This window comes from Eleginops maclovinus, chromosome 8 (genome assembly GCF_036324505.1).
Source record: "Eleginops maclovinus isolate JMC-PN-2008 ecotype Puerto Natales chromosome 8, JC_Emac_rtc_rv5, whole genome shotgun sequence".
Lineage (NCBI taxonomy): Eukaryota > Metazoa > Chordata > Actinopteri > Perciformes > Eleginopidae > Eleginops > Eleginops maclovinus.
In genome coordinates this window covers 11,340,090-11,362,772 of record NC_086356.1, presented here as the reverse complement: position 1 = coordinate 11,362,772, position 22,683 = coordinate 11,340,090, and the positions used below count along the sequence as shown (strand labels likewise).

At 38.8% G+C, this 22,683-nt stretch overlaps 1 protein-coding gene across 1 annotated transcript in view; it reads right to left on the bottom strand.

Annotated features, from left to right (window-relative positions):
* The window catches only part of brinp1 (bone morphogenetic protein/retinoic acid inducible neural-specific 1), a 96,115-nt gene that overhangs the window by 60,576 nt on the left and 12,856 nt on the right, over positions 1-22,683 (bottom strand). Inside the window, exon 2 of the mRNA XM_063890334.1 lies at positions 10,895-11,162. Within this exon, the coding sequence (XP_063746404.1) occupies positions 10,895-11,112 (218 nt within the window). The 5' untranslated portion in view covers positions 11,113-11,162. The remainder of the gene's footprint in view (positions 1-10,894; positions 11,163-22,683) is intronic.

Genomic DNA, 22,683 nt, shown 5'->3' with positions numbered 1-22,683 from the left:
ACAGTAAAGGTCTACACAGAAATGTTATTTTGGAGGGCCTGAGCTTTTTGCCAGGGCTTGTTTTATTTATTTTCACTTCCAACACTGAAATGGGCATGATTTTCTGCAGTGTAAGTACTGCAGGAAATCAGGGGGCTATTTTGAAATTCTGTTATAGTGCAGCAAAAAAAAGAAAGAAACCATCAGCACAGAGGCGATGTAAAAATATCCAAGTGAGTGTACTGAGCTGATGGGTTAGGATAAAATAAGGTGCGTTTTAACAGTAAATCCTTTTACACTCACTGTCAGTGTTCACTCACGTCTGTCTATTTAATGATCATATTGTACACCGACTTACAAAGATAGCTGCAAATCTTTCATCAAATATAGATACACTTAGTAAGGCAAGTGACATACTTGACAGGTGTCCTTATATGCACTTAAAAATGTGATTGCATACAGAATAGATATAATGAGATCTTTTACATGAGGTTTCTTGAGGAGTGACAGTCTTAAGGTTCTCAGGAATTTAAAGTACAAGCTTAATGGACTGGAATGTTGGCTATAACATTGTTGCTTATCCTGCCAATATGAGTAGTTAGTGTGACTGGCAGAACAGTGAAAACTAATCTGTTAAGAAATATAGCAAAAATTGCTTCTTATTTTTTTCCAAACTCAATTTGCAAATTGCTAAATCATTCCAAGTTGTGACGTCATGCATCAAGATGCCTGCAGAGACCATCTGGGTAAAGTGTTGGCATAAGGCCGGTACTGTTTTCAGTCCAGCGGAAGAAGAGGAAATATACACAGACAGAAGAGAGAGATGTATGAAAAGGATTAGGCTTATGTCAAGGTTACTGTGATGCACACAAAGAAGGAAGGCTGCCATCAGTCTATAAAGTGGGGGCTGAGTTTGGGTAGACTTTTGATTTTTTCTACCAACTTTTGTATGAGCTGGCAGAAATCTATTTTGGTTTCTCTTTCAAAAAGTTGGTAAAGATAGCTTTGAGGTCCAAATGGAGTAAGGCAAAGAGAATAAAATGGGCTAATATTCACAAAATAATCTGTGAACGCAATTTCTTTACGTTAACACTGCTGATAATATAAAGCTTTTATGGACTTCTTTTTGCTGTGCCCATAATTGACCCACAAAAAAGTTATACTTAATGGGCTCAAGTGATGTCACAAGGGGAAATAATACGCATAAAATAATTTAAACTACCATAATGACAAAGTTAATGCAATAAATAGGCTCAGTGGTAACAAAGAATTACACTATTTTGGATAGTCATATTAAAACATCTGATTTCCTTAATACCTATTTGTGTGATGCATGTAACTTAAATAATTGCACTTCCATATTCACATGTAACTGTCTTAGTTATAAACCATTAATTGGAGCATATCAGCAAATAGAGCGTGATTTCCTGAATGGAGTATTATTGCTGGCACAATAGCTTAGTTAGTGCACTCTGTAAATCTGGTGAGGCAATGAAACCAAAATGGATCTAATCAAAAACAATCTCTTAATTCACTTTGATCTCGAGAAAGTGATGGGACATGGTGCCGGAAGCGAATGCACGGGTGAGTGACATGAGTATATGCTTGAATCTAATTAACTGCGTAATGTGAGAAGTTCTGCTGATGAACTAGTGTGATTGTGTGGGCAATGACTGAATGGAACTTATTATGAGTCCACACAACAAATAATGGGATGAGAGGCACTGACTTGCATTCATGTGGAACCAACAATCATAAGGAATCTCAAAATGAATGATCCCTCTGAAAATGTTGTTGACATTGCCTTCACAAAAGCCAGTGCAGTTCAAGAGATATTTCATCTTTTCCTATATAACTGTATCTTAGTCTTCGTGTATTCTGTTTACAGCTGATGAAACACTTTATCAAATTGTACTTCCTGTAATGGAAACACTTACAATGCTCTCCCAATCTACATACAACACAAAACCTAGCAAGGTCAAGGCATTCATGCAGGTAAAAAAAAAAACTACTGCTTTTGTCAGTGCCCTAGATGCAGCCTATTGTATCCCATCCATTTACTGCTGAACTCAATTTGCCCCATAATAACAGTCATACCCCAAATAAAACAGTATTGTGCGGATGATTTCCATGCACTATATTTGCTGTTGGTGATACGAGTGCTTTTCATTTCAATAATCCCTTCATCTTTTTATCTCTTACAAACAAACTTCTTAGAATGTACTCACTCTATAATTGAGGGATATCTTAATTATATCTCTCATGCGAGTAGTACTCTACAGTATATGGTGATTATACCAAACCAGAAAAAAAGAACATTCTGTACAAGTTTGCCGGGAAGAAAAATGGAGAAGAATACGTGTTGTCGTCATGCTGTGTATTGTGGGCACAAACAGCGTATTGTACAGAGGCGAGTAAGACGTTTTGAGGAACGGTTTCAACACAAGCTGTATTGGTTCAACCTAAAGGCTGTCACTGTCCTGTAGGAGATGTGCTGGATAACGTCAGAGCAATGTAAGAAAAATGTTCTCAGTTGAGCCAAGGACCTTACCATCAATGTATACCAAAGGTTTAAAAGATCAAATTAGTTGTAACTTACTTGTTGTTTTTCATGTGATCACAATAAGAAAGCTATCTAACATTAGTAACGGAAGTCAAAAGCTCCACATCAAGCGAAAAAGTGGACTTTGAGCTGAGAGTGTTTTGTCTGCAGCTGCTTCTAAGGTAAAAAAATAAAGCTATACATTGTGATGATGACAAATCATTGTGTGATAGCTTGTTTTGTATAGGTCTTAATCTTTTTTCTTGTGATTAAATGTTTTTTTATTAAGACAACCAGTTTTTAAAGTGATAATGTGGTACACTATTATAAACATCATCTGTAGTGTCCTGTCTGGCCGTCCATGGTGGCTTTTGACCCTTAATTGGTAAGTACATGTTTCAAGTGTGAAAGTGGACACAAGCATGAAAGAGTCAGTGGTTATCTATAATATCGTTACCGCTCCACTGCTTCAAGTCTGAAAATGAGAAACATGTCATTACTTGTTAAACCCACTTATCAGGCCTCTGCTGTGCAAACCCCTTGAGATCAGAACAACCTTCCTGAGCATATCAGGCCGGCTATCTCTGTGCCCTCCTTCTGAAACTCCCTTCACATACACTGTACAATCTTTACCAAAAGAAGTAATATGACACTATTTTTAACCTGAATCAGCATAGAATTGGACAGTGTGCTTGTATGATCTAAATATATGTCTTTCAACTGAGAGTAAACTGCGTACATGTTTAGGCAGATATTTCAGAAAACCCATAGAAATACATTTGTGGTAAGCAGCCTTCTTGATTCTCAGGGTACTGAGGTATCTTCTATTCGATTTTTCTAACAGAGCAAGGATAACACGCCCAGCCTTTTCTTTGTTTTGCTGGGATTGAACTGACTGAGATGTTATGAGAGAGGCTGAAAATAAACCTTTTGCTTTTGTGTAGGTCATAAAAACCACCAAAGCTTTGCACTGACTGCAGGACAGAAAGGTTAGAGATAAAGGACGCCTCCGCCTAAGTGTTCAGCAGAAAAAATGTGCACTGACTCTGGGATTGACAATATATCGGAGTTACTACATTTTTAATCCTTTTGGTTGTCTCAACAGACATTTTGATACGATTGTTGGCCCTGATTTTATAAATATAAGGGATTCATCCAATCATGCAGGTGTTAAGTGCCAACATTATATCCGGAAACTGTCGTGATTTACTTTAATGAGCACGGCGACTTCTCTCACGTTGTATTTCATATTAATGACCCAACTAATATTTATGCATGCATTTATTTAGGGAAATTAGCCCTACCAGCAGAATCCCTTAAATGGCCTAGCCTCTCCTGCAAAATGTAATGTGCAATCACTTTCTATAAGTGGCCAGTTCCTTGACACATGTGTCTCCATGTCTTCCATGTTATTACTCCCCATAATATTTTTGGAATTAGAATGCTGCTCTGCAGAGTAAACTCATGGATGTTTTTGGTTTTCCTGATAAGATCTTTTCCCAAGACTGTGAAGTGTTTGTACACGTCATGCATGACTGACATTCCCCAGACTCACCAATGCAAGTTGTGTTTTACCTGTCAAGGCAACACTAACTGCTTTGATTCTTGGATATGCGGAGTGTGGGGACCTCAGCTCCATTGAACCCTAACCTGAAATGGAGAACTAACATCTTAAAAACACAAGATACTAAAACTAAAACTAAATTCAAGTGATTCTTCAGGATATACGTTTATCATTATATGGACCGTGCTGCATTTTTTTGTAACTTACTGGACTTACTTTTGTGGAATTCTTTGTATAGTTTAGCAGCTCAGATCCCATCAGAGAAATGATATGACACATTGCTGCTCCTGCATCTACTCTTCAGAGCTTGTTGCACTTGGTGATGTTGTATTTCCAGTCTCAGGGGAGAGTGGCACAGGCGTCCCACGCAGTGAATTAGTCAGTGCTTAACCCTGACAGTTTCTTCTAGCCTCCTGTTTCTCCTCTAATTACCATCTCTTCCTTGCAAGTAATTAAGTTGTCCCACAGCGGAGGCTTTTTACCACTAGGTAGGAGAAGGCAAGTGGCACAGTCCCTCCCCTGATCAGCCCCTGTTGATTCTACTAAACGTATAGAGCCGAGAAATGCAGATCAACACCCAGTATCAGCACTGATCCAGTGATTGTAATTGCAGTGCAGCCCCGGAAATAACGTTGTGTTTTGTGTAGGTGTGTCTGTGTCTGAAAGATGCTGAACAAACACATTTAATTGTATTTCTTTGTGAAGTAAATTTGTTATTTCGCACATTGGTACTACATTGATGAAGTTTGATGGGATCCTCAAGGTTCCAAGTCATGCTCTGCAACCACAGTGAAGGAAAAAAACGAAGTTGGCTCAGTACACTAACACAACTCAGCTTGCATTATTGGCTTAGCTTAGTGTTTGAAAGTGTTTGGAAGTGGTTACTGCTTTAGTCAGCAATTGGGAACTCAAATTTGCTGCCACAGTGCGAGGTGACAGCCAACATTATCTTTGGTGACAGCATCTTCATGAATCGTCTGAACTGAATCTACATGATCACATCCTAACAGTCCAACAAAATAAAAAGTAAAAAGCATTTCACAGTATCAAGTGGTGAGTTCAAAATCTGGGGGGAAAACTTCAAAACCATCAAGTCGACAACTTATAATCATTATACACATTAGAAAGATAACATTTTAACTATTAACTTAACTTTGTTTTTCTGGCCAATTTTGCCTGTTTTTAAACTTACAATGTTATTATTCTTTTTGCAAATACTAAATCAGTTGTTTACTTTTTTGTCTTGGAAGGCAATTTTAGCTTGTGTAAGATAAGGTCAACGTGAAAATGTTTAGCAATAAACTGAGTATATTGTACATTGGTAGAAGAAAGAATTGTTTTAAGTAATGTTTTGTTCATATAACAAAATGCATTGTTATTACTTTAGTTATATAGTGGTCTTCACCTTTATCATTGTTCCAGACTTATCCTTACTCGACTTCAACGTTTGTTCTTAACAAACTGTCTCTGTCACTCTTTTACTGCTGAGAAATAATGAATGTATAAGTAAGTTATTCATAAATAAATTGATAAAAAATAGTGAAATATGATCGAATGTGCCCAGAATCCTTGTCTAAGTCCTGGATGTTAATGAAAACATTCTGAAAGATGATAAACATGTGATTTCGAAAGCGCAGTTATGATGAGATGCAGAGAAGGCTTTAATAATACATGGCTTCAGTTGTTTTTTGTTTGCGAGGGAGAGCTGCACTCGAAGTTTATGATATTTGGGAAAAACTCTAAATCCTCTTTCTGTTTCCCCATTCTTTGTTTTGATACTGAACTCGCTGGCCCCCCTTCCATGTCTCTAGCACTTATATACATTTTTGTTATCACACACTTTTAGCACCTTCCTGTCTCACAGCCTAATGGCATCTCAGACCCAACGACGTCTCTGTCCTCTCTCTACAGTCTGTTTCATCCCGCCTGACTTCCCCGACTGCCTCCCTCTTCCCCTTCCTTCAGCTTCAGCCTGCTGAATTAAACATTGCTATAGCCTCTCTCAGCAAATCTGCAGACTACATCAAATCCGCCTTCATTCGCTCTATCCAATTACAGATGGCTCATCAAAACTAATTCAAGACCTGAGTCGGACAAATGTTCCACCTTGTTTCTGTTTAAAACAAATGTAGCCCAGATCAGCACTGACAGACCCATCCACACTGAACACATGAGGAAACTCAATGTGGTTTTATATTACCTCATGTTCATCAAAAAACTTTACCAAAATAACAAGGCAACAAACAATATTATGCTAACAATAACTTAAAAGAAAAATGAGGATAACAAATCTGGAATAAAAGGTGAAGTGAGTCTCAAGTTGCAGAGCTATCTGTTTGATGAACGGTTTAAATTAGAGACTGAATAAAAGAAGTTGTTTGCAAATGCAAATTACAGTTCCAGATTATTCATTCAGGGTTTTTGTGCTGATCAAGTGGTTGACTGATTAGTTAGGAATAATTAATATCATGAAGGAAATGTGCAGTTAGAGATATGCATAATGTGAATGTGCTTCTTATGCATGTGTTTGTATTGAATCCAACCACAGTAAGCCTATCAAGACTGGTATTAAAGCTGAGTGTTAAAGGATTCATGCCCATATAAAACCTCAAATGGCTATATGGATATGTCCTTACGTGAAACAACAGCTGAAAGTGAAGAAATCGCATAACATTGTCTCTGCCACTTCTCCCTCATCAATGTGGATGTATGATCGCCTGAAAGTGTGTCTAGTAGCTTGCTCTTTAGAAAACTCCATGTCGATACACAACTATTATTAGGCCAAGTACATTTACGTTAGTTTTTTTATGAGCAAAATGTTGGCCGCATTTTTACTCATTTCAAAAATGTTCACGCTAAACTGAGCTAAGCTAAGCCAAGATAAGCCTTTTAGCTAGCTATCTAAATAGTTTTATAAATTGTGACATGTTCATTTTTTGTTGGGAAATCAGTGTGTGTATAATCAAAAAAATGCCCCATTCGCAGATGCATCATTTCAAATTGTGTGAAAGAAGTAAGGGCCAGTGGAGATACACTGTATTACAGAAGCTTAGACAGCTAATAACCTTTTTTTATGAAAAAGAAAAGAGGATTCGTCTCATATAATTAAACGCAGGCCATTAAATACATAGATCATATATTTCTTTTGTTTAAGCAGAGCGAGCCCATTTTGCTAACATATATGTGCAAGCAATCTCAAAGGTTTTAATGAGTCTGTAAATATGTGAGTATAGTATATAATAGACTGATAACATAAATTATATTGGCTTCACAATTAGCTTAATCACTGCAGGAAAAGATAAAATGTCTCCATGTTCCTTTTTAATTGAGTCTGTATGTGACACTTAGTATCAATAAACATAAGAGCGTATTTGAACTGATTCTGCCATTGCTTTGCAGGCTTGCGAAAGAACAGTCAAAAGAAGAACATACAGTATAGCTCATAACGTTGTGTGAATGTGGTGATCAATTAAATGATGGGGTTTTCAGTGTGCAAACTGTCTTTATGTTTTTTATTTATGTACACCTTTGGTCCAGCATCACAAATACCATGTTTGTATTTTGCTAATGATTTAAAAGTTTATAAATTGCACTTAAGGGAGCTACAGTGTGAGTACATTTCTTTATGTTTCCTTACTTTATTTAGGTTTTTAACTGATTGGTATCACCTACATTGATATATTATTCCCAATTTGATATTTTGTTTTACATCAGATGTCATACTGGTGTTTTAACTCGCAACACTTTCATACGCAGCAACGCAACCAGTACATGTCCAAACAACTATTCAACATCGCTGAAGAATTAAAGGGGTAAACTACAAGGTTTTGATGGTTTACACTGACAGAGTTTTCGTTTCATATCTGAGGATAATACTGTCACAGGACATCACATCCTTTGGTTCAAAACCTTGGATAGATTTGTTGAGGTCCTCATAAGCCTTGGTCTATTGACAAGAGTGGTTCTATCAACCCTGTCTATTCATTCACTTCTTTCACTGCATGTCTTTTGAAAGTGTGATCCATCAGAACTATTCATTTTCATAAATATTTTTTATTCTAAATAACAACCCTCATTTTGGTCCTTTGATTACAGTGCAATGCTGATTTGAGGCCTTTAAAATGCATTAATGGCTAACAGATTTGCATTTATATTGGTTTTTCAGTCAGGCACACAAGAACCTGAGATAGAGCTCTGCGAACAAAGACCAAAGAGAGAACACGCATTATCTGAAACACATTCGACCCCATAATAGAGTACAAGCAACAGAATGAGAGATGCTAGTGTGAGCAAAACAGGCCATCGAGTTTCACCACTAACTGAAGCACACATTGATACACATTATTCAGCTGCAGGTCGGATATAGGAGCAGTATGCAGCGAGCAGTGAAAGTGGCTTTCTTGTGACTGATGAATATCATATAGGAATTGTACAGTTAGGTGTACGACAACAGGGTAGGAAAAAAAGGGAAGGAATTACATTTTGAAGATTGCAATCAGCAGTGACACAGTGGTGAAGATTACTTATACAAAACACACTCCAATCATTTCTTTAAGAGACATACGTCTAGAGGGAGAGAATAATTGGTGCCTTGCGATGCGTCGTTCCCCTTCAAGTGACTGTGACCTTTCCAGAGCACTCGACAGGAGGCTGGCACTTCCTAAATCTGTGTTTATCCTATAAATTAGGTCATGTCATTAAAGGTGGGGTGGATTTGTTTGTTGCTGATCAGCTTGGCATTGTCCACGCAGCGCGCCTCCGGGGTAATCTCCCTCGATAAGAGAACCTGAAAATATGGATGCTTTGTCTCTTTGCAAATCTGATCCAACCACTTCCCAGCACTAAATCGTGGAGGCAGAGAAACTCCCGGGGGAAATTTACAAAGCGATTCAGTTCTCACTGCTGGTTAGAGTAGAGCACGGCTGGGCAATCATGTGCCGAGGGTATGTATGATTTTATTCCAACCAAACACTACACCAGCTGATGTCCCATACTCCATCCCCCCCGCTATGCTTGAAGATGTACTAATCATTGAAAATAACTGGTGGTTCAGTTTGGGATCAAAAACCTATGAAAACGCTTTGTCCTTTGGGAGAATGTTTCACAGCCTTGGATCAAAAAATACTGTTTATGATTATTTACTAAATACCTACGACAGGTCAAAAGAATTGTACACTAGAAAATGTTTAGGGTACACTAGACTGTATTGTTTAGTGTTGATGTTAGTAATGGATATGTTTAACGGCCTTTTTTTTAAGGGAAATCACTTACTGTACCAGTAAAAGTAAAAGGAATCGATCGAACATTGTCTGCCAGTGCTACAGATGCCTGACAGATGTGAATGTGGATTGTTAATTGTTGCCATCTAATTTTTAACGAGAAACACATCCAATTCTTCACACTCTTAATGCGAGAATTAACTGTCTTGTCACAAGGAAAGTAATTTCTAGCACTGATGGCTGAGTTTGATGCCACTAATGGTTTGTTAAGAGGGAGAAACAACAGGAGCCACCTGGGCCCGGCAACATTCCCAGCAGCCCACATCATGCAAACACACACTCTCTGTTTTAATAAATCACTGCAGCTTCCCAGACAGCACTCGACAGCGGTGCAGAGTCTTTGGAACGAGGCCTCAGAAGTTTTGCCTCTGAGATTCATATCTCTATGCAACAACCCGCTCTGTCAAGTAACATATTATGCAAATGCATTGTTTACTGTTCATGTGACAATATCAAGGCACGAAAGCCAGTGGGGACCGGGGGCTGTGGCAAGTTACCAAGAGAAACGGAGCAGAGAGACAGAAAACAAACTCAAATGAAGCAAATGACTCTCTTACTGTTTCACATTCTTTCGATACTGACTAGGGACTTGGGATCTAAGGAAATCAAAGCACATCATTCTGAGAAAGAGGGTTTCTAACCATCTTATTTCTCTACCTTGTATTCTGTATGTAACAAATAAGAAGAATTAAGCTGAAAGGCAAAACATCTAGAATGTGGAGATGATTAGATGTCAAATTTGCTAAAAAATAATACATGGTAACAGTGAAACACTGATAAAAATGTGTGATCAGTGGGTAAAAACCAGAAGCATTTCTAATTGTTGTTCAGGGCTAGGGTGATCATTAAATCTAACATCCATATGTTTTGATACGATAAGTGCCAAATTCCCAAGTACAGTAAAGGAGCAATCAGACTCGTTAAATAGGATTCATCCCTTCAAGCCAAAGTGACTTAAAACCTTTTGCGCCCTTAAACTCTTGGGTTTTCTTTGGGTAGTGAATTATTTAATGTGTCATACGTGCCAAAACAATTTATTTTATCAATAGCCAGTTAAAACAGAGATTTCCAATTATGCAGTGTGAATCTAATTGTTTGGCTATAGCCAAAATGATCCAATGTGATAAGTTAACCTGTGAAATAACAAATGAAAATGTAATGGCTTGGGTTTGAAGACTATAAACGTATTAGAAAAACCTGTACCACAAATATGGACGTGTATTTTGAAATGCTTGTGAGGAAGACTTTAAATTGGATTACGTAAAGTGTTGGGTAGAGTATGTTTGGTTTTTGATACAAGACTATGAGTGGACTGAGAGTCCAAGCAGAGAACCTTATAAATTTAAGAAAGAGGAGTTCACAGTGCTGAGAGTTCTTGCAAGTCAGTATAAAAGATGCACACTTAATAGGATAAAAATGTACACAGTGCAGCTTTTTGCAGCTAAAAACTCAAAATAGAAAAGCCATTAAAACAGACAGATTCTTAAAAAGCATGCGTGGAATCAGAACACCGGCTGTAAGTGGACTCACCTATAAATTTTATATCTGGTCGTAAATCCTTGGCGGAATCTTTCCACAAAGGACAGATAACTCCGAGAGTGGTGGAAAGGTCCACGGTCAGAGATGAGCCAGTCATATTGCTTGGTGACATGTTGTTCAGTGGCCAACGGGTCCTGGCGGGAAGACTGAACTGTTATATGGTCCCATATAAACAGGAAGCAGATGACCTCAATAAACCTCCAGTTCATGCTTTTTTTTAAGCCGCTCTCTGTTCATTCTCGCTCCATTATGTGGAGACCTGATGGGAGAGAAAAAGAAGAGGGAAGGAGGGAAGGAGGGAAGGAAGGAGGGAGACAAAAAAAAAGATTGCTGTTACATGACAAAGTCTATTTTGGCGTTACAAGAGGATGTCATAGAGTGAGGTTAATTGGGTTGTACTGAGCAAATAAGATAGTGCCCTTGTCATTGTCACTTTACCGTGACATGATGTGTATTTATTTTCTGCTCTTTCTCAGATTGTTCACCCTTCATGCGTCCCTAGAGTTTTTTGGAAAGCCACACAGATTGCGCCTCTTCATACAAAAACTGCTACCCTTTTGCAGATGAGCAAGTACCCTCAGCTGTGGGGCTGTCTCTTTTTTTTTTTGGACATCTAATTGGTGTCATGATAAATTCTGACAAGGTTAGAAGTCTGCTTTACGATATGTTATGACACCCAGCCACTAATGTGGAAGAACACCATCTCCCTTTACCCAGCGGTGTCAATTACCACAGGAGGAAACTTTCAACTATCGACTTGCGACTTCATGAATTGTTAAAACTAATGTGATACAAAAGATTGCCTTTTTCATCAAGTACAAAATAATGGTGGGATGGTTATTACAATTGTATTATTGCCCTTAGCTCTATAAAATGGCACTTTAATGCTAAATATGGCCTTTGTCTATAAATATTTTAGAAACATTTAAATTGCCAACACATATCAGCAAAGAAGCAGGAAGAGTTTGTCTAAAGACAGATTTAAACAAGGCCCAATTTACTGTTTCTTTATGCATCCAATCATAGAGGCAGAAAACAATATACACCTACCACAGGCTGATGGGAAAATGTTAATGTAACTCATGCCAACTCAAAATACATCAGTAAAACTAATATGGTGATTTATTAAACAATACAGCACGACAATATATTTTCCTTTGAAATTATCTTAAAGTAAACACATTACAAATAAAAGGTACACCATTACCAGTATCACATAGAAAGAAAGAAGTCATATAAAATCATTGTTACCAGAACATTGAAATGATCCAAATTTCCCAATTTTGCATTGACTGTGAATATTATTATCCACTTGGCAGTGAAATTATGTCTTAGTCTCTTACTGATAAGGAAACGATTTTCATCAGTAATTGCATTTAAGATCTTTGGCCCCTGGCCGTGGAGCACCCAACAATGTGCCATGAAATGCTACTGTATGCAAAAAATCCTCCCCCCTTTCATGGTTTATTAGACAATAACACATCATAAAAGAGCAAGGAAAATTTAATGGGCCTAATCTTTCCCTGATAAATAGATTCCAAAAGTTACAAAACAAATCACAGTGGCATACATAAAGGGAATTACTTTTGTCTGTATCACTGTAAAATGAGTGTCAGTTCTTATGATGCCTGGAATTATTTCTGTGTTTTATTCTTATTTTTTTATTAAGTACCAGGAACAAACTTAGATCATTTGAATGTGTCTACTTGTGTAACTAAATGGATGTGAAATCACGTCTTAAAACAGATTGTATTGACATCTCACTATCAGCTGAGAGTTTTCAGCAAAGGAAAACAAACCTTTTCTTTCACCCTTTTAACAGGGTACTCAGCCAGGACAAGGCAAAACTACACCGTCTTCTCAACAGGCCAATTTAAGAAGGGATTACTTTAAACAGCTTTTCCACTGACAAATATGTCAGTTAAAATCATGTTTACAAGTTAATTTAATTGTTCTTATTTAAATAACCATAAAAAAACCTTGGAAAAAAGCCTAGCCAAGCCCTTGAGTATGTTATAGTAAATACAATTGTATTCAAAGTCATCATAAATGATGCATCTTGAGTCTTTACTTAGGTTTTTAGGGGTGGAACACCAACCAGATAAAAAAAAGAAATGCAAAAAAAACGTTTTAAATACTGACAAAAGCAAATAGTTAATATGTCCTTTTATAGACCCAGCCTATATACAGTATGTGTGAAGTTAAATATGTTGAGACCATTGAAATAAAATGAGAGTATAATGGACATTGAACTGCTTGTTGTGGTCGTACAAAAGAGTTCTGCTGGTGACAGCCAACATCAGTGGGGCACAAAGTGTATTTTCCATATGTCTGTATTTTGTTGAAGCTCGTATGTAAACTGTGCTTACATAACAACATAACAATACCATAAAAAAAAGTCAACAAAATCATTCTTCTTCACAGCCCGTATGGTTCTTACTGCAAATTTTCACTTCTGAGGGTCCCCAACTTGCAGCAAGCTGTTAAGTTAGTCTGTGGCAATGGTTATAGTTCTATGTAATGGTAACCATACAACTTTATATGGCCATCCTGCTATGTTTAACAAGGAATATCTGTTCTATTCTGCTCTATGGTTCAGGCTGTGCAACATCTGTTAAAGGTTGTGCCACGAAACACATTTTTAGATAACAGGAACAAAATACATTTGGCATTAAGGAAATGTTGTCTGGTGGAATTACCATGTTGTAAATTCATTGTTGAACCCCTCCGATCAACATATACCATACTTATGGAACCCTACCCCTAAAGGGAAGGCGTGCTTTTTATTGCTTCCCTAAAATGAAAGTCAGTTCAGTGCAGTTGTCCAAGTGGCTTAGTCATTTCCATCACCTGAGGCGTCAATGCTGTCTGGATCCCAGAAACGTCCTGCAGTGAGAACATTAATATTCATATGGCCACATGATGAAAGTAATTTCTCAGTGTTATATTCTATAAGCCTGTTTCTATCTGTATAGTTAGTTTGCTCTATCTTGTACTGCCAGGAAATGTTATTTATCTCATGCCAGATTGTCTGATGTTTGCTTTGTGATTTTTGCATCAGAACATCATCACACCTTACACCAATATGTAACGCTAGATGAAAACATTCAGGTTTTACAAACAGCCCCAATTCACAAAAATGTTTAGTACACAAATATGATTCATCGTGACCACTAAGCTCTCATTATGATATGGATGTTGCCATCTTTTTTAGCATGAAGTATTTTCCCTGTGTAAAGGGATCCTATGTGTGATAAGAAATAGTAGAAAACAACAGGCTTGAATTAAATGAATGTTCTGGATATCAACATCACTATCTGAAGGGCCCACTTTACTAAATAAATTCAAGCTGGCGTTAAACACTGTCCACATGGGGTGGTTTGATGGACTTTTTGGTATTTTTGGGGTTGGAGCCAGTGGTGGGCCGTCAGGGCCAGCAAGGCCTTCTCTGCTGGCCTAAACATCATCAGAATATAAATTAAATTTTGATATATTTTTTCCACAAATACGTATTAAATTATTCCCCATAGTCTATTCTCTTCATTTTATAGCGTTCGTCTTGGCTGCGCTGCTTCCAGCCTCAGAACGAGATTTGGAGGGCTGGCCTTTATGTTAGAGCTTTTATCCAATCATATTTCAGCCATAATGTGTTGCTAGGGTCAAAGAAATCTGCCCTTAGGCCTTCAGAATCAACAGTGCGGGCGGCTGTAGCTTAAAGTGAACGCAAACAAAACTGTGGCGTTAACCAATCAGATTTCGAGGTGGCGACAACGGGCCAGCTAGCAGGCGTACGCTAACGTTAGCACGTGCACATCTTCTGATTGGATACGCACTATTGAGAGGCAGAGCTAGGCAGTAGGCAGAGCCATACAGTCTATGGGCAAAGCTAGCAAACAGAATTAGAACTTGAGCGAGCTAATTTGTGTAGATTTCTATAAGCTATTTTTTTCAACCCACAATGGCTGAAGGAGGAGAAGAGATCAATTTGGTAGAAGATATAATTACAACGCCATTTTCAAAACGAACTTTTCAAGTAAAGCTACACATCTTGAAAAGGGAATGACCAACTCCAACGCTAGCGAGCCTAGCACAGCAGGGAAACTACGAGCGGTACCCCTGGCTCACAGCCTCCGAGAGGCACTGCAACTTGTACTGCCGGGAATGCCTGGTATTTGCAACTGATCGATTTGGTGTTTGGAGCCACACTACATTTGCAAACTTGAGTTGTCTAACCAAGGCAGCAGCGAGACACCAAAGCACGGCTGGGCACTTGGAAGCACTGGTGCTTTTGAAAAGCTTTGGGGACACCCGAGTGGATCTACAGCTCAACGAACAAGTGCGCAGGGAAACGGAGCTCCACAACGAAAGGGTGAACAAAAATAGGGAAATATTGAAAGACTGATTGATTGTGTCCTGTTTTTGGGTAAACAGGAACTTTCATTTAGGGGACACGATGAAAGCGCCGAGTCCAGAAACAGAGGAAACTACGTGGAGCTTCTTTCTTTTCTTGCTGAGAACAACACAGATTTGCATTACCACCTGTACACAAACAACATGTTTACTGGGACGTCAGGCAAAATACAAAACGACCTGATTTATGCTATTGCTGAAGTGATGGGAGAAGAGATCAAAATGGAGATTCAAAAAGCACCCTTTGTCGCTGTTATGGTGGACGAGACGTCAGATGTGGGTAATGTAGCACAGTTGGCACTTGTCCTGCGTTATGTGACGGACACAGGTGTCAAGGAGCGGTTTGTCAGATACTCTGATTCATTAAATTAACTGTAAATGCTGATGTATTGATTATAAATGCTTCAGAAATATTAATATAACTCTGTTGTACTTGACTATGTTAAGGTGATGCAACGCCCGGTTATACTGCGTTTCTGTCTAAATGTATAGTTTCTAGAGCCATGGCGTCATAATGATGGTATTAAGAGGTGGAATAATTCAGGTAGGACTGTGTAGGACATCACTGAAGGCCTAGGTGTGAAATGCACGGCCCGCCACTGGTTGGAGCCATGTGGTGCACCAGCTGCACAGCTGGAAATGGGGGCTAGGATTAGAAATCAGATACGCTGTTATATTTCCCTTTCAAAAATGCATACTCTATGACAAGCCATGCTTTTAGTTTAATGATGCGTCAGAAAAAAGTCAGGAGCTTTTACCACACAAAAATAGTTTATTCTCTCAGGAATAAACTAATGTTCACTTGCAAGAACTCCTGACTCATCAAGAGCAAATAGTCAGCATGTAAATAAGCCACTATGGGCGGATGATGTTAAATTAGCTTGGGAGGAGATAACATATTTGGTTAATAATTGCTGTCCAGGTCCTATGAGAACTGTTGTGCATTGTAGAAAAACAGTTCAATGGCATTGCAAGGAGAGCCAAATAATTTGGTGGAGAACTGCAGGGGCAGTTTAACAACTGGATGGGGGCCATGTACTATAGCCAGTCCCTCACTGGTGCTGGCATGTGACTGCATCTGCTAACCCAGGTCAAATGTTGAAGCTTTGAGAGTAAATCCAGCAACCTGCAGGTGATATTAACAAAATAATGCAACTGTATCTTTCAGGTGAGAAATTTCAAACTGTATATTAGCAAACATTTCAAAGGTCAAATTACAGTGATGGAAAATCACTGGATTGGTTGATTCATCCACTCCGTCTGTGATTCATGAAGAACTACAATAGCCAGTGTCAAACTAACATCAAGGTCAAAGTAGGTTAAAGGAAGACTAAGTGCTAAGTGCAGCATTGAGGGGATGATGGCTTTCTACTTTTAACCGATGTACTACTGTGGATTCAATGTCTTCACAAACAAAGGGGCTTCCTTACGATTCTTAGCTTGTTTCGGTTATCTGAAATGTTAGTTACATGTCCTGCGTTTTGTTGCAGCAACAATCACAAACAACAGGAGAGAAATGTCATCATATGGGTGTCACATGTGCATTAATGTGACACAAAACAGTTCCGGTTTTTGTTTACACAGATGGAGACCTTGTTTTCGATGCGGCCAATCAAATCTTACATAAGGCAGTACCATAGTGTTTTATCATAAGAAGAGCAGATGGTCACACTGAGCCAGAGACGAGCCAGCTACATTACACGCAAGTCTCTGACTTAACAACAACTACATTAGCTTCCTGCTAAAGTCCCCTTTGGCTCTAACTTACAAACATGAGCATAAGTGTTGTCCTGCACCTTAGCTTGTTGAACAAGACACCAAACAAACATTAACCGGGGGACAGTACACTGCTAATGTCAGTTTGCAACTAGCTAGCTAATTATCTGCTCAGCTGCAGCAAATTTAACGGTATCTAAACGTACCTGTAAGTGTCACTTGGGTCCAGTTAGATGGTGCAGTGGTGCTTACTCTTCAATAAAACATTAACAATAAGCCCTTAGGTTCTGTAAGGTACCACACACTCATAATTAATTCAGATTTTTTTTAAAGGACGATTTGTGAAATAAAATTAAAAATATGAAAACAATTTAAAATAAAATAAAATTGACCAACACCCTGCCATCAAATTTGCAAGTCCAACCTGATATTAGTCGCCTTATTTTGCAGTGCTGGAACAATCAATCGATCCATAAAGTTAACAAATGACATGTTTTCAAAAGGGTTTGTTCGATTACTCAACAGAAAGCACCCAACGCACTCCGCTCTACTACTACTCTATCAACCTTAAGTCGACATCTGTTTTTTCAAATTCTTCCTCCTGAGGTACTTTTGTCCTGTGGCTGCATTGAATCATATCTCACAGATCCCAAATCTGGCATGCAATCCACAAATTAGTTTTTGGGGTGTTTCAGAAATATTGTTTGTCTTCTGTTATTTGCAGATTAATGTTATTTGCAGAGTGGATTAGTGAAACAGAGAGTGGAAGAGACAGAGAGTGGATCACGTTTACCCTTGAATAAGCAGGATAAAAAGGGGAGGATGTCTGCTTCAGGAAATCACAAGATAGGACAAGGGAGGCTTGTTTCCTCCATCCTCTTTTTAAACAGCCTTATTCATGCCGCAACTCCTCCTCCATTCTGGTTCATTCAAGGGAATTCACTCTCCATTCTGGACCCGTCACTAGCTTTGCCAATCAATTCCTCTCTCCCCTGTGTGGGCCCCTAAGTGTCCCTCTTTATTCTCTAAAGTTCATAAGAATGGGGAGGCTTGTTCTCCTTATTTGTATTCTAAATCCCATGGAGGCAGGAGATCAGTGTAGAATGAAGCCTTTTGCAGGGAGACAGGTATACTCAAGGGAATTAAAGCAGGTACAATGTATTTCTCCACTACCTATCTATCTATTGCTTGTGCATGACACCTGGTCACAGATATGTAATATTTATTTTGTAGCTTGAAAAGTACAGACATGAGCAGATGGAGTTCTCTCTGAACTGTTATCAGCATGACTGCCTCAGAGCAAATGAATTCACACTGATACAGATATAATGTGCGTAGTGAAGCAAAACCTTTGACGTGAGGTTATCTATGGCAAGCAGCCTAAAAAAAAATGTTCCTCTGGGTTATTTTAATTTAATCATATTAATACGACCTCAATGTGAGTTAATATAGGAGATATAAAAAAAGACAGAATGAGGAGAAAGCGAGCAGAGTTGCATCTAAATATGCCAAAGCGGTGTTGTATGAATTCTGAGAATTATTATCGCACAGCTCAAAGCGATGTCTGGAGAGGCGCAGTAATGGTCTGCCACTTGCAATTGCTGGGAAATATCGGAGGAATGGGAAGGCAGGCCGCGGCTAACTGAATTTGTACTGGATTTCTTTTTTCTCTGAATCTCTCGCCTTACTTCTGTCGTATCTTTAAAAAAAGAACTGCAGTGGCACCCTGACCTTCAGAAAACATGGCTGAGCAAGCAACACTGTTTGATAATTAAATTCTCTGGTTGGTCAGCAACCAATCAGCTCAGCTCGGGGGATCAATGGCTGATTTTAAAGAGCAAACTAATTCACTAATGGTCAGAGTTATTCCAATTTACCTGGCTGCTGAATTATTGTGTCCAAATCTATTCAGGGAGGATCAATGCAAGCCGGGGAGAGGTGCGGCAGAGGGGAGCAGGTTGCATCTGTCATTTGAAGCAGTGCGAGGAGTGTGCCGCAAGGTTTATTTGATAGCTGCCTAGTAGAACAGCAGCGATGCGGGGGCAGTTTATGACATGGTTTAAAACAGGGGGCTGTCTCTGTCATAAAGCAAACTAATTAATAAGGTCTCAGAGTAAGCACGAGAGCAAACACCTCGGATGGTAAAGGTAGGCCTATAAGGTTTTGGGGCGTGTGATTCAGATACATTAAACACATTGGCTAACCAAAGGGCAATTCAATTTAGCATGAAATTAAAAAAAAAAATGGCTCAATGAGGGATTTTGCAGCAAGGGAAATAAAAACATTGTGACACTTCAATTCTTCTTTTTTGCCAGGCATATTTTCCCTTTAATCTATTATAAAAATACACATAGCTCACCTCTTCATTACTGTTATGCACAGGACAGCTTAACTGATTATCAGTAGCATATGTTGCTTAAACACATAAAGCCAAAAGGAGCATAGAAGTAGTGATGCGCTCCTTTGTTCATTTCATTCCAGGTGAAGCTGGTTTGCACTGATAGGAAAAACAGAAGGTTTTCAACATTTTCAGCCAGCATCAGTCTTTCACCAAAGAGAATGAGATGCTAGCTAGCAAAGGCAAGCCATTTGTCACCACATCCGCCACTGCTGCCGCATGCTTCTGTGGCTGTGTTACAGATGAAGATTGATCATTTGTCAACTCGCAAATTGGCTTTCAAGTGCTTTCTCTAATTACTCTGTGGTTTTATTGATGAGAAACCACTGACTGCTTTCCTTCGATTTACCTCGCTGGGCACAGTCTTTATTTTGAAAATGTTGTCGCCCACCTTCCTCCTCAGAGGCATGAGAGGTGCAAATAAAATGGTGCAAAATGCTCTGAACAGATTCCCGCATGCTACCTCCTGTTCTCACGTTCCACTGAAACAATGTGAGATTAAAGGCAAAACTGCCAGAGCGTATTCCATCCCCTTAGCTGGTTACACTCAAAATGCACCCAGAGGAGCCCCTGACATGAATAAGAGCCTGAATAGGAGTTGCTGGGAGGATGTAAATGACACTGTTCGTACTGCAGCTCTTCCCTGCTCATGCATGTAAATGTCAAGTGATGTTATCCACTACTGTATATGGTTTCCACTGAAGAAACAGACAAAGATTTCTGACCAAAGAAAGGGAAGAACAGGGCAAAAAGGAATTTCTCAAAGGGATTGAAAATGTGTTTGACTCTAAGAGAGTGAATGTAAGAAAGGTGTAATATAAACACACCCAATGTGATGCTGTTCTCTCTTTTTTCTGTAATTACCAGCAGAATTAAACAGCAGATCCTCCTTCCTCTTTTCCCCCCGTCCGTGACTGATCCGTCATAATTGCTTGTATCTGAAACATTTCACTCACAACTCACTATCGGTGCCAAGGAGCAGGGTGTGATGAAGTGTTGTTGCGAGGCAACTGTAAGAATGCAATTGGATTGCAGAGCTGCATTTTATTGTACAGACATATGTGAGGGAAGTATCACCTTATCAGGGTGAGGGCATGATTGGCTCATCCTATTTCAGTATCGGAGGTACAGGACAAGGGAAAATAAATGTTTTTCGTTTTCTCATCCTTGATTTTATCAGCGTGTGCACAGGATGAAGCTTGAACACAGCCATTTGTTTGGTTCAAACTCGTCCCTCTTCACTTGCACTCCTAACGACCGTCATACTTGAGAAATTTCTCCTGCCAGATGTTTATATATCACAGGGAAAAGTGTGGGACAAAAAAGGAAAGATAAAAGTAAATGTTTAGCCAGCACATTTCTGAGAGTTAATGCTGCTTCACCTAACCTTTTCACAACAACCTTCTACTTTTTTAGGGGTAGTGGTTTTCTGACAGAAATACATAACAGCTGCTGCTCTCTCAAGAGACTGGTCCACTGGCATTATGTGAAGAGATTTTGTCCAGCTGCAGTGGGTTATTTTTGTTCGCCTTTGCTACCCCCCGTTCGCTTCGCGCACTCTGATGCAATGCCATCACTGAATTTACTGACCTCATTTCCTTCCTACAAATTTGATGTTATTTTTCCAATTCCTCTCTTGAGGAATTGCTAATCACAAGACTTTGGCAATAGTTCCCTGCTCTCCAGTTTCAAAAGAAACTGGGTGTTAAGGCTTTGGTCAGGGCTCCTATGATTCCTAATTCAAAGCCATAAATTTGTGAAATAGAAGGAAACAAAGGAGCAAGCACCGACACAGTGGGCTCCATAAATCAGAAAAATCTGCAGAGACGCAGAACAGATGGTGAAAATAAAAAAATTCAATTCCTTGCAGATTAAGCATTGCAAAGCTAAACTGTTTGTATTACGTATGCTTCGTGTCACGGCTGTGCATGAATATCAATATTCGAAGAGTGTTTTTGTTCAGTGCCAGGCTCAATCACTCTCACAGTTAGGAGAAATGTACTCTGTCAACCCCAATTTAGTATCCTCTATTAACCTACACTATGCTATTTGCTTTTTAGTGCTGCTATATACACAACACTTTAGAGAAACACAGAATAACTCTAAAATGTATTTATTTCTACAAAGGGAAAAAGGATGGGCTGTTTTTTTTTTTTTGATGTGGTCTTTAGACAAAATAAATTACGTCTGTTGATGAGCCATGGGAGTATTTTTAGTGATTACTCTGCAGTACCAAGGACAATTAAGTCACCTAAAAATGGAAATAGTTTATTTGGATGCAGGGTCTAATTAGAGATGCAAATATGGTTACCCAATTAATGTGAAATACAAATCTTAATAGGATTATGATTAAAAAAGGAGTCAGCTTTTTTTTGTTTTGTTTTGTAAATGTCTATCTTAAAGGAGAGGCACAGTGAAAAGTGTACTGATGTCATATACTGTACACAAGTGCACTCACATGCAGTGTATATACTGTAAATCCCCATGCGCATAGGCATACTGAGCAGACATTTTTAGGCCTGATATGACTAAAAGGATTGTGAATTTTTGCTGAGAAAAGCTTTTTCTCTCTTTCTTTCTTTCTGGACCATATTTTGCCTCTGCTTCCTGGGAGGTTATCGTTTGCAAAAATATGCCCTTGATATGGGTTATAGCAGCCAACTTGTACCCATTCCCCATGTTAGGATTGAAAATAGAGTGCTCTTGACCCCTTGCTTTTGAAATTCTACTGTCGCCGTATTCCTCCCCTAAGCTGTCCTCTCTTCTATCCCGTAGCTTAGAGGCTTTTGCCACAAGGCTTGAATTTTCATTTTGCATGTTCCAGCATTTCTTTGGCCTCCTTCCTTTTCAAGATGTAAGTGTAGTGAGTCATAAGCCATGTAAAATGCATGTTCTTATACAAAGTCCTCTGTGGCTATAAGCACTAAGTAAAACCTCAATGCATGATAGCCAATAACAACATGCCCACAGGTGCTTAATATTTCACAGACCAATGTTTCAAATGGGCGCTGTGAGCCACAGAAGAACTGTGGTGATTTTCTGAGTCCTTATTCCAATGTTTAAATTCCAACAAAGGAAAGCAAAAAGGTCTTTACAATTGTATAGAAAACCTTAATTTCTCTAGGGCTTAATATACATCAAATTTTAATTACATTAATATAAATGACAGATTTCAAAATGTCGGAAATGTGAAAACAGAAAAACAGAAATAGGTTTTAGCAACTGTTCTGCAGACGGCACCTCTTCCATTCTATTC